The sequence below is a fragment of the Mustela lutreola genome, chromosome 8 (assembly GCF_030435805.1).
Source record: "Mustela lutreola isolate mMusLut2 chromosome 8, mMusLut2.pri, whole genome shotgun sequence".
Lineage (NCBI taxonomy): Eukaryota > Metazoa > Chordata > Mammalia > Carnivora > Mustelidae > Mustela > Mustela lutreola.
This window is the reverse complement of record NC_081297.1, coordinates 31264907-31277802: the sequence shown is the minus strand read 5'-3', so window position 1 is coordinate 31277802 and position 12896 is coordinate 31264907. Positions and strand designations below refer to the sequence as shown.

The 12896-nt window shown below is 38.9% G+C and overlaps 1 protein-coding gene across 1 annotated transcript in view; it reads right to left on the bottom strand.

Annotated features, from left to right (window-relative positions):
* Nucleotides 1-12896, bottom strand: part of CCDC7 (coiled-coil domain containing 7) — a 469805-nt gene that overhangs the window by 337047 nt on the left and 119862 nt on the right. Inside the window, exon 16 of the mRNA XM_059187454.1 lies at nucleotides 6811-6876. Coding sequence (XP_059043437.1) covers nucleotides 6811-6876 — 66 coding nt within the window. The remainder of the gene's footprint in view (nucleotides 1-6810; nucleotides 6877-12896) is intronic.

The following is a 12896-nucleotide window of genomic DNA, read 5'->3' as shown; positions in this document are numbered from 1 at the left end:
ATTTAAAAAGAAAAGTGCATTCTTTTCTTAAATTTTAATTTGCACTTTTTTTTATGTTATGTTAGTCACCATATAGCACATCATTAGTTTTTGATATAGTGTTCTATGATTCGTTGTTTTCCTATAACACCCTGTGCTCCATGCAATCCATGCCCTCCTTAATACCCATCATCAGGCTCACCCCACCCCCCTCCCTGCTAAAACCCTGTTTGTTTCCCAGAGTCCATAATCCCTCATGGTTCATCTCCTACTCTGATTTCTCCCCCTTCATTTTTCCGTTCCTTCTCTTAATGCCCTCCATGCTATTCCTTATGTTTCACAAATAAGTGAAATCATGATAATTTACTTTCTCGGTTTGACTTATTTCACTTAGCATAATTTCCTCCAGTCCCATCCATGTTGATGCAAACTTGGGTATTCATTCTTTTTGATGGCTGAGTAATACTCCACTGTGTATATGGATCACATCTTCTTTACCCGTTTGTCTTTTGAAGGGCATCTTAGCTCTTTCCAGAGTTTGGCTACTGTGGGTATTGCTGCTGTGAACACTGGGATACACGTGGTAAGTGTACTCTTAACCCCTTTCAAATATTTCACCCATCTTCCCACCCACCTCACCTCTGGTAATCAAATGTTTGCTCTCTAAAGGTAAGAGTTTGTTTCTTCTTGTTTCTTGTTTCTCTCTCTCTCTCTTTTTTTTTCTTTTTTTAAAGTTGATTTGAGAGAGAGAGCACAAGTGGAGGGAAGAGGCAAAGGGAGAGTGAGAAGCAGGCTCCCCACTGAGTAGAGCCTGACATGGGTCTGAACACAGGGTCCTGGGATGAAGACCTGAGCTGAAGGCTCCTACTTAACTGACTGAGCCACCCAGATGTTCCTGTTTGTTTTGTTTCTTAAATTCCACATGTGAGTGAAATCATACAGTAACTGTCTTTGATGGCCTTATTTTGCTTAGCATTAGACTTTCTATTTCCATCCACATTGTTGTAAATGAAAAGATTGTGTTCTTGTTTATGGCTGAATAATATATATATATTTATACATAACATATATGTAACATATATTATGTAATATATATGAAACATACATATATACATAACATATATTATGTAACATATACATATGTAACACATATGAATATATAACATATATGTATATATATTATATAATATATATTATATAATATATATATAGAGAGAGAGATGTATCTGTAGATATCTCTCTCTATATATATATATATATAAAACATCTTCTTGATCAACGGACATTTGGGATGCTTCCATAGTTTGGCTATTGTAAATAATGCTACAATAAACATAGAGGTTCTCATATCCCTTTGAATTCCTGTTTTTGTATTCTTTGGTTAAAATACCCAGTAGTGTGATTCCTGGATCATACAGTAGTTCTATTTTTAATATTTTGAGGAACAGCAATACTGTCTTCCATAGTGGCTGCACCAGTTTGCATTCCCATCAACAGTGAGGGCACCAGGGTTCCATTTTCTACACATCTTCACCAATATTTGATGTATCTTGAGGTTCCATCCATGTCAATGCAAATGTTACATATTCATGCCTTCTGATGGCTGAGTAATATACCATTGTATATATGAACCACATCTTCTTTAGCCATTGAAGTACCTCTCGGCTCCTTCCACAGCTTAGCTATTGTGGACATTGTTGCTACAAACATTGGGGTGCAGGTACCCCTACAGATGACTACGTTTGTATCCGTTGGGTAAACATGTAGTAATGTAATTGCTGGGTCATAGGGTACCTCTATTTTTAATTTCTTGAGGAATCTCCATACTGTTTTCCAAAATGGCTGTACCACCTTGCATTCTCACCAACAGTGTAAGAGGGTCCCCTTTCTCCACATCCTCATCAACATTTGGTGTTTCCTGTCTTTTAATTTTTTGCCATTCTAACTGGTGTGAGTTGGTATCTCATTGTGGTTTTGATTTGTATTCCCTGATGGCCAGTGATGCTGAACATTTTTTCATGTGTCTGTTAGCCATTTGTATGTCTTCTTTGGAGAACTGTCTGTTCATGTCTTCTGCCCATTTCTTGACTGGATTACTTGATTTTGGGTGTTGAGTTCTTTATAGATCTTGGATATGAGCCCTTTAGCTGTAATGTCATTTGCATTCCCATTCCATGGGTCACCTCTTAGTTTTGTTGACTGTTCCTTTGCTGTGCAGAAGCTTTTCATCTTGAGGAAGTCCCAAAAGTTCATTTTTGCTTTTGTTTTCCTTGCCTTTAGAAACATGTCTTGCAAGAATTTGCTGTGGTCGATGTGGAAGAAGTTAATGCCTGTGTTCTCCTCCAGGATTTTGATGGATTCCTGTCTCACACTGAGGTCTTTCATCCATTTTGAGTTTATCTTTGTATATGTTGTAAGAGAATGGTCCAGTTTCATTCTTCTGCATGTGGCTGTCTAATTTTCCCAGCTCCATTTACTGAAGAAACTGTCTTTTTTTCCATTGGATGTTCTTTCCTGCTCTGTTGAAGATTAGTTGACCATAGAGTTGAGAGTTAATTGTCTTGCTGCATTTAAGATTTTTTTCTTTATCACTATATTTTGTAAATTTAATTATAATATGTCAGGGATGCCCGGGTGGCTCAGTGGGTTAAGCCGCTGCCTTCAGCTCAGGTCATGATCCTAGGTCCTGGGATCGAGTCCCACATCAGGCTCCTTGCTTGGCGGGGAGCCTGCTTCTTTCTCTGCCTCTGCCTGCCACTCTGCCTGCTTGTGCACACACTCTCTTTTTGACAAATAAATAAATAAAATATTTTTAAAAATATATATCTTGGTATCAGCCTTTTGTTGATTTTGATGGGAGTTTTCTATGTCTCCTAGATCTGTGTGTCTGTTTTCTTCCCTAGATTATTGAAGTTTTAAGTGATTATTTCTTCAAATACATTTTCTGTTCCAGTTTCTCTCATCTTCTTCTAGGACTCCTTTAATACAACTGTTGTAACCTTTGATGGAGTTACTGAGTTCCCCAAGTCTATTCTCATGTTGCATAATTCTCTCTTTTTTTCAGCATTATAGCTTTCCTTTATTTTGCCATCGATGTCATTAATTTATCCCTCTGCATCTTCCAGTCTGATATTCATTGCATCAAGGATCTTTCTAACCTTCTTTTTTGTACTTTTCATCTCTGATTAATACTTTAACTCTTTTATCTCTGTGGTAAGGGTCTCACCCTAGTGAATAGCCTAATGATCCCTGCTTTATATTCTCTATCAGGCATGTTATTTATATCTGCTTCACTTAGATGTCTGGCCACAAATTTATCTTCTTTCATTTGGGATAAATTCCTCTGTCTTCTCATTTTTTCTAAGACTCTGCCTTCTTCTGTGTGTTGGAAAAGCCATTTATGTTTCCCTCTCTTGACCTAAAAGTAATGGCCTTATGAAGAAGAAGTCATGTACTGCTCAGGGACTAGAGCTTCAGGGAGTGTCTACAGTGTGTTGCTTGTCTTATGCTCTTATATTCTGTCTGCTCTATCCTTCAAGTCAGTCATTGCAGAGGATTTCTTTGCCTGCTGTTGGCAGTGTTTAGTGCCTGGCCTAAATGTGGGGAGTTTTAATTAGGTGTATTCTGATATGTTTGGGAAATGAGATCTATCACCACCTCCATGGGAACTGAGGCCCTGCAAAACTCTCTGATTGGCAGATGTGATGTAAGCTGGTGTTTGTGCTGGTCTTCTGGAGGATGCACCAACTGCACAGGACTGAGGTAAGCACTACTGAGAAGGGCAGTTTCACTGGAGTACAGGGGAATAGGGCTTAGGGTAAGCAAGCAAGGCCACCAGTGTCCACACTGCATTACTTCCTGTGGGTGGCTCTGTGTTTATGCTGAGGGGTGGGGCATGGAACTGGTAACCAGCTTTGTTCCCAGAGAGGTGTCTCAGTGAGTACTACCTCTCAGGAACATGCTCTGAGAAAAGCAAATAATGTCCCCACTGTATGCCCCAAGAACTCTTCAGATCACTGTTTCCATACTGTATGTTCCCAATTATTTTTGCCTGCCTTCCCTCCAAGAACACTACACTGCCTTCAGGGCTCTATCCTAGCCAAGTTTGTTGACCTTTAAAAATTTAGGCTTGAAGCCATGCTGGCTGCAAGAACTCATAAAATTCAGCACCCGCCCCCTTCTATTCCAAGCCAATTACTTTGGGGAGACATTCTCCTTGTACATTCCACTACATGCTCTTCTCTCTCCTGCCATTCTCGATGACCACAGCTGTGTTCCCTCTGCCACAGCCAAGATCCATTTCTCCCCTAAACCACATCTCTGTACTTCCTAACTTCTTTGATGTGGCCTCTTCCTGTAGTTGTCAGTCTTCAGGTTGGTTTCTGTGATATTTAGGATGATTTGATAGTTACCTCGTTATAATCATGGAATGAGGTGAGTTTAGGGTCCTCATATTCTGCCATATCTTCTTCTCTCCTGCTACTTTAAATTTTTTTTTTCTTTATCAGTAAGTTTTTCATTATGATTACCATGTATCTTGGTGTGGACCTCCTTAGGTTGATTTTGTTGGAAGAATCTCTGCTTTCTGGATCTGGATATCTGTTTCTTTTCCCAGATTAGGGATGTTTTCAGCTATTATTTCTTCAAATAAATTTTTTGCCCCCTTTTGTCTGTCCTTCTGGGGTATCTATACTGTGAATATTATTATGCTTGATGAAGACACAGATTTCCTTAAGTCTTTCTCATTTTGCATATATTTTTTTCTCTCACTGACTTTGCTTGAATACTTTCTATTAGCCTGTCTTCCAGGTTATTAATTTATTCCTCTGCTTCCCCTAGCCTGCTCTTTATTCCATCACGTATATTTTTAATTTCAATTATCATGTTGTTGGTCTCTGCTTGATTCTTTTTAATCTTTTTGTTAAGGGCCTCGCTAATATCTTCCACTCTTTTCTCAAGTCCAGCAAGTATTATAATTATTACTTTAAATTCTCTATCAGGTATAACACTTATATCTGTTTTGCTTAGGTCTCTTGATATGATTTTGTCCTATTCTTTAATTTGGAACATGTTCTTCTGTCTCTTCATTTTGCCTAAGCCTCTCTGTTTCTGTGTTTTAGGAAAGTTAGCTACATCTACATCTCCTGTTCTTAAAAATGACCTTATAAAGAAGAGGTACTGTAGTGCCTCAGTGCAGCATCCCCTGTTCCAAGGAACTGATGCTCATGGGGTGTCTTGTATGTGTGCTGAATATGCCCTGATGTGTCCTAGTCACTTTTTTCTTCAGTCATCTGCAGAGACTCTCTGCCTATTGCTGACAGTATTTGCTCCTTAGTAGAGCACATTTTATAAGGTGCACACTAGTCTAATTGTGAAATGAGACCTGTGTCAGTGGACCAGTGCTGTGTGGGTAAGGCACACAATTTTAACAGGATTGTAGCTTGGGCTTCCATAGGGCTTGCCACCACTGCCAGGACCAGGAGCACCAAAATGAGTACACCAAGAGAGGAGGTATTAGTGAAGTTTGCATGGGTCTTCTGGGGAAAGGGATCCCCAGATCCAGGGATCTGGGACTGAGGCAAATGGGAAGTTTTGGTCTACTGAAGGGTGAGAGTGTGGGGCTTAGTGTAATCAAGTTAAGTACTGAATATCGGCATCATGCTGGTTCCTACAGGTAGCCTTATGTTTATGCTAGAAGGTGGGGAAGGGAGATGGCACCTACTATTTCCTTTGCTCCTGGAGGGATTTCCCTTTGATTCCCACCACTCTGAGAAGGGCTCTGAGATGAGTAAATAATTCTCCCTCCCATATACTCCATGCATTTTTCAAACTGCTGCTACTATGCTATACCTCCACAAACTATTTATTGTGTTGTCATTAAAGACAGAGCCCAGCTTCCTAATATGCTCTGGGCTCTCTTGGAGCCAGCCTGCTAGTTTTTAAAATTCCAGGCTTGAAGTCATGTTACTTTTAAGAACTCAAATTTTGGACACTCTTGCTTTCAAACTCAAATATTACAGAGATTCATCTTCTCCATGCAAGTTCCCCAAAGTAGCAGTCTCTCTTCCCTCTTTTCACCCACAGTGTCCCTTCCTCCGAGGAACAGTCCCACATAAATGTTTAGTTCCCCACCATGTCCTCACCCTGCCCTACCCTCTTCAGTGTGGCCTCTTCTCTGTTTACTTGTGGAGTTTCTTCTGTCAGCCTTTAGGTTGTTTTCTGGATTACTTACACTGATACGAGTGTCATCTGGCTATATCTGTAGGATGAGGTGTGCTTAGAGTCCTCCTATTCTGCCATTTTCCCAGCCTCCTTACATTGCTTTTTTTTAATGTATTTTGTCCTCAGCCACATTTCAGAATTATATCATTAACAAATTTGTGTATTATCTTGTATTTTTCAAAGGAAAATAAAAATAAAAATAATTATACTTTTGTCTATCCATTTATGAAAATGTTTGTAGTTTTTTTCATTTCTTTACTCATTTAACAAGAATTTCATAAAGAATTATAAATACCAATATCCTAGTTTAACTGAGTTGAGCTGCAATGAGGGCATTATTGTCCACATAACAGTGCCTCAGTTTGAAATAGATTTATTTTTTTGATTAAGGAAGTTTATTTTTCTTTCTAGTTTATTGTTTTGAATAAGAATGAAAATTAAATTTTATTAATATATTGCTAGTACATAAAATGAATGCACTTTAAATCTGGAATATTAGTATAATACATAGACCTATTAGTTTTCAAGGTCAAAATTATTCATTTAACAGTTGTTTACAGATATTTCCTTCACTTGTTGACAATTTTAAAAGAACATAATGTAATTTACCTGGAAAGCCTGTTTCAGTTGTTCCTGAAGGACTTTGTTCTCAGTTTCCAGAGCATGTGCTACTTTCTATGTTATAATATAAGAGGGAAATTGCATTCATTTTAGTATTTGTTTCTATAAATTTATTGTTACAATTATTATCTTTCTAAAATACACATAAAGCCAAGATGATGACTGGAACATACACATTTACTTCCACATTTCTCAGAAATAATGGTGGATAATTTCTGCAGCTGTCATTTCCTATCGATTTTCTACAGGAAAACTGACTTCAATATGATAAATTATTACCACAATAAATTAAATATTTCATTTTTCCCCTTTTCTCTAGACCTGAAATATTTAAATACAAAAATTTCAAATTTTATCAAAAGAAGAAACTCTACTCTTAGCAGAAAATAAACATAGTTCTGACTTTGTGAGAATGAATGGATTCTGTTACACATGAAATGTCTCAGCAATTCTCCATCAGATGAGAGACAGTTGAATAATCATATCAAATTCCCCAGCTCTGTTTCTGGTACAGGAGGGTAAGTTCCTACTGGACAGACCCAGCCACACATAAAAACTACAAACCCTAAGCAAAATACAAATATCAACACTAAATAACAACAAAGAATAGATAGATTCTTGAGAGAAAGTGATGCTTGGAAGAAGAGTCCTAGGTAAGATTCTCGTTTCCTGGCTTCTAGTCTGAGGGCAATCCTACCTGAGCCAGACAGGGCATCTAATAGCTGATTAAAACAACAACAAGAGTTTTTACGAACCAGAAGAAAGAAATCAGGGCAATGGCATCACTGAAAAACTTAGGGGAAGTCACACAAAGAAGAGAGAATGACAGAAGGAGACCCAAATTCTGTATAAACCCTTACCAAATTTCCCCCAAGCCCTGAACCACATATACCTATGGAAGACTCTAAGCAACCTTCCAAAACCTAAAAGAACTGAAATGCAATTTAAGTGGTTGCCTAAACACAGAATTTTCATTTTGCATCCAATAATGTTAAGTATATTAATGGAAAACAAACAAAAATCAGACTAACCATATAGTAGGATATAACAGAATATAGTAGAAGAATATAGTAGAATCCAGAGTTTGAATGACATGATATTCCCAATATTCAGAACACAATTTACAATTACTTGACATTTAAAAAAACAGCAAAATGAGACTTACTCATAAGATAAAAACAATCTACAGTGATCCCAAGATAGATTGAATTTTAAAGTTAGTGTATAAGAATTTTAAAGCAACTATTATAATAATACCCAAAGTAAGGGAAAATAATGATGGAAATAATAAAAATTCCAGCAGATTAGTATGACCTATAAAAAATAGCCAATGTAGGTGTGCCCGGGTGGCTCAGTTGGTTAAGAGACTGCTTTCAGCTCAGGTCATGATCCTGGAGTCCCAGGATCGAGTCCCACATCAGGCTCCCTGCTCAGCAGGGAGTCTGCCCTCCCTCTCACCCTCTCCCCTCTCATTCTCTCTCTCTCCCTCTCTCTCTAAGTAATAAATAAAACCTTTAAAAAATAGCCAATGTAAATTATGGTAGAGAAAAATACAGTATCTGAATTTTAAAAATTTAAAGGATGACCATAGGGGAGGAGTCAAGATGGCGGAGAAGTAGCAAGCTGAGACTGCTTCAGCTAGCCGGAGATCAGCTAGATAGCTTATCTAAAGATTGCAAACACCTGAAAATCCATCGGCAGATCGAAGAGAAGAAGAACAGCAATTCTGAAAACAGAAAAACAACCACTTTCTGAAAGGTAGGACCGGCGGAGAAGTGAATCCAAAGCGACGGGAAGATAGACCCCGGGGGGAGGGGCCGGCTCCCGGCAAGCGGCGGAGCAACCGCGCACAAAATCAGGACTTTTAAAAGTCTGTTCCGCTGAGGGACATCGCTCCAGAGGCTAAACCGGGGCGAAGCCCACGCGGGGTCACAGAAGGATCGGGGGTGTCTGAGTGTCGCAGAGCTTGCGGGTATTGGAACGGGAAAGCCGGCTGCAGAGACAGAGCTGACAGTAAGCTCGCAGCTCCGTGTTACCTTGAACCGGTCGCAGGCTCGGTGAGCTCGGAGCGCGGCCGGAGGTCAGGCAGACGGGAGTAACTGGGCGCGGTTCTCTGAGGGCGCACTGAGGAGTGGGGCCCTGGGCTCTCGGCTCCTCCGGGCCGGAGACCAGGAGGCCGCCATTTGTATTCCCGTCCTCTGGAACTCTACGGAAAGCGCTCAGGGAACAAAAGCTCCTGAAAGCAAACCCGAGCGGATTACTCACCCCGGCCCCGGGTAAGGGCGGTGTAATTCCGCCTGGGGCAAAGACACTTGAGAATCACTACAACAGGCCCCTCCCCCAGAAGATCAACAAGAAATCCAGCCGAGACCAAGTTCACCTACCAAGGAGTGCGGTTTCAATACCAAGGAGAGCAGCAGAATTCCAGAGGAGGAGAAAGCCAAGCACGGAACTCATGGCTTTTTTCCTGTGATTTTTTTTAGACTTGCAGTTAATTTAATTTTTTCTTTTTCATTTTTTTTTTTTTTCTCGCCTTCGGGTAAAATTTTTTTTTTAACTGTTACCTTTTTCTTTTTTAACGACTTTTTACTAGTTTATCTAATATATATATATTTTTTTTTACATTTTTCTTAGGTGTTTTCTTTTTTTAAAAATTCTTTTCTTTTCTTTTCTTTTTTTTTTTCTTTTTCTTTTCTTTTTGTTTTTTTTTTCTTTCTTCCTTTTTGAACCTCTTTTTATCCCCTTTCTCCCCACTCACGATTTTGGATCTCTTCTAATTTGGTTAAAGCATATTTTCCTGGGGTTGTTGCCACCCTTTTAGTATTTTACTTGCCCCTTCATTTACTCTTATCTGGACAAAATGACAAGACGTAAAAATTCAACACAAAAAAAAGAACAAGAGGCAGTACCGAAGGCTAGGGACCTAATCAATACAGACATCGGTAATATGTCAGATCTAGAGTTCAGAATGACAATTCTCAAGGTTCTAGCCGGGCTCGAAAAAGGCATGGAAGATATTAGAGAAACCCTCTCGAGAGATATAAAAGCCCTTTCTGGAGAAATAAAAGAACTAAAATCTAACCAAGGTGAAATCAAAAAAGCTATTAATGAGGTGCAATCAAAAATGGAGGCTCTAACTGCTAGGATAAATGAGGCAGAAGAAAGAATTAGTGATATAGAAGACCAAATGACAGAGAATAAAGAAGCTGAGCAAAAGAGGGACAAACAGCTACTGGACCACGAGGGGAGAATTCGAGAGATAAGTGACACCATAAGACGAAACAACATTAGAATAATTGGGATTCCAGAAGAAGAAGAAAGTGAGAGGGGAGCAGAAGGTATACTGGAGAGAATTATTGGGGAGAATTTCCCCAATATGGCAAAGGGAACGAGCATCAAAATTCAGGAGGTTCAGAGAATGCCCCTCAAAATCAATAAGAATAGGCCCACACCCCGTCACCTAATAGTAAAATTTACAAGTCTCAATGACAAAGAGAAAATCCTGAAAGCAGCCCGGGAAAAGAAGTCTGTAACATACAATGGTAAAAATATTAGATTGGCAGCTGACTTATCCACAGAGACCTGGCAGGCCAGAAAGAGCTGGCATGATATTTTCAGAGCATTAAACGAGAAAAACATGCAGCCAAGAATACTATATCCAGCTAGGCTATCATTGAAAATAGAAGGAGAGATTAAAAGCTTCCAGGACAAACAACAACTGAAAGAATTTGCAAATACCAAACCAGCTCTACAGGAAATCTTGAAAGGGGTCCTCTAAGCAAAGAGAGAGCCTACAAGTGGTAGATCAGAAAGGAAGAGAGACCATATACAGTAACAGTCACCTTACAGGCAATACAATGGCACTAAATTCATATCTCTCAATAATTACCCTGAATGTGAATGGGCTAAATGCCCCTGTCAAAAGACACAGGGTATCAGAATGGATAAAAAAACAAAACCCATCTATATGTTGCCTCCAAGAAACACATTTTAAGCCCGAAGACACCTCCAGATTTAAAGTGAGGGGGTGGAAAAGAATTTACCATGCTAATGGACATCAGAAGAAAGCAGGAGTGGCAATCCTTATATCAGATCAATTAGATTTTAAGCCAAAGACTATAATAAGAGATGAGGAAGGACACTATATCATACTCAAAGGGTCTGTCCAACAAGAAGATTTAACAATTTTAAATATCTATGCCCCCAATGTGGGAGCAGCCAACTATATAAACCAATTAATAACAAAATCAAAGAAACACATCAACAATAATACAATAATAGTAGGGGACTTTAACACTCCCCTCACTGAAATGGACAGGTCATCCAAGCAAAAGATCAGCAAGGAAATAAAGGCCTTAAACGACACACTGGACCAGATGGACATCACAGATATATTCAGAATATTTCATCCCAAAGCAACAGAATACACATTCTTCTCTAGTGCACATGGAACATTCTCCAGAATAGATCACATCCTCGGTCCTAAATCAGGACTCAACCGGTATCAAAAGATTGGGATCATTCCCTGCATATTTTCAGACCACAATGCTCTAAAGCTAGAACTCAACCACAAAAGGAAGTTTGGAAAGAACCCAAATACATGGAGACTAAACAGTATCCTTCTAAAGAATGAATGGGTCAACCGGGAAATTAAAGAAGAATTGAAAAAAATCATGGAAACAAATGATAATGAAAATACAACGGTTCAAAATCTGTGGGACACAACAAAGGCAGTCCTGAGAGGAAAATATATAGCGGTACAAGCCTTTCTCAAGAAACAAGAAAGGTCTCAGGTACACAACCTAACCCTACACCTAAAGGAGCTGGAGAAAGAACAAGAAAGAAACCCTAAGCCCAGCAGGAGAAGAGAAATCATAAAGATCAGAGCAGAAATCAATGAAATAGAAACCAAAAAAACAATAGAACAAATCAACGAAACTAGGAGCTGGTTCTTTGAAAGAATTAATAAAATTGATAAACCCCTGGCCCGACTTATCAAAAAGAAAAGAGAAAGGACCCAAATAAATAAAATCATGAATGAAAGAGGAGAGATCACAACTAACACCAAAGAAATACAAACTATTATAAGAACATACTATGAGCAACTCTACGGCAATAAATTTGACAATCTGGAAGAAATGGATGCATTCCTAGAAACATATAAACTACCACAACTGAACCAGGAAGAAATAGAAAGCCTGAACAGACCCATAACCAGTAAGGAGATTGAAACAGTCATTAAAAATCTCCAAACAAACAAAAGCCCAGGGCCAGACGGCTTCCCGGGGGAATTCTACCAAACATTTAAAGAAGAACTAATTCCTATTCTCCTGAAACTGTTCCAAAAAATAGAAATGGAAGGAAAACTTCCAAACTCATTTTATGAGGCCAGCATCACCTTGATCCCAAAACCAGACAAGGATCTCACCAAAAAAGAGAGCTATAGACCGATATCCTTGATGAACACAGATGCGAAAATACTCAACAAAATACTAGCCAATAGGATTCAACAGTACATTAAAAAGATTATTCACCACGACCAAGTGGGATTTATTCCAGGGCTGCAAGGTTGGTTCAATATCCGCAAATCAGTCAATGTGATACAACACATCAATAAAAGAAAGAACAAGAACCATATGATACTCTCAATAGATGCTGAAAAAGCATTTGACAAAGTACAACATCCCTTCCTGATCAAAACTCTTCAAAGTGTAGGGATAGAGGGCACATACCTCAATATCATCAAAGCCATCTATGAAAAACCCACCGCAAATATCATTCTCAATGGAGAAAAACTGAAAGCTTTTCCGCTAAGGTCAGGAACACGGCAGGGATGTCCATTATCACCACTGCTATTCAACATCGTACTAGAGGTCCTAGCCTCAGCAATCAGACAACAAAAGGAAATTAAAGGCATCCAAATCGGCAAAGAAGAAGTCAAATTATCACTCTTCGCAGATGATATGATACTATATGTGGAAAACCCAAAAGACTCCACTCCAAAACTGCTAGAACTTATACAGGAATTCAGTAAAGTGTCAGGATATAAAATCAATGCACAGAAATCAGTTGCA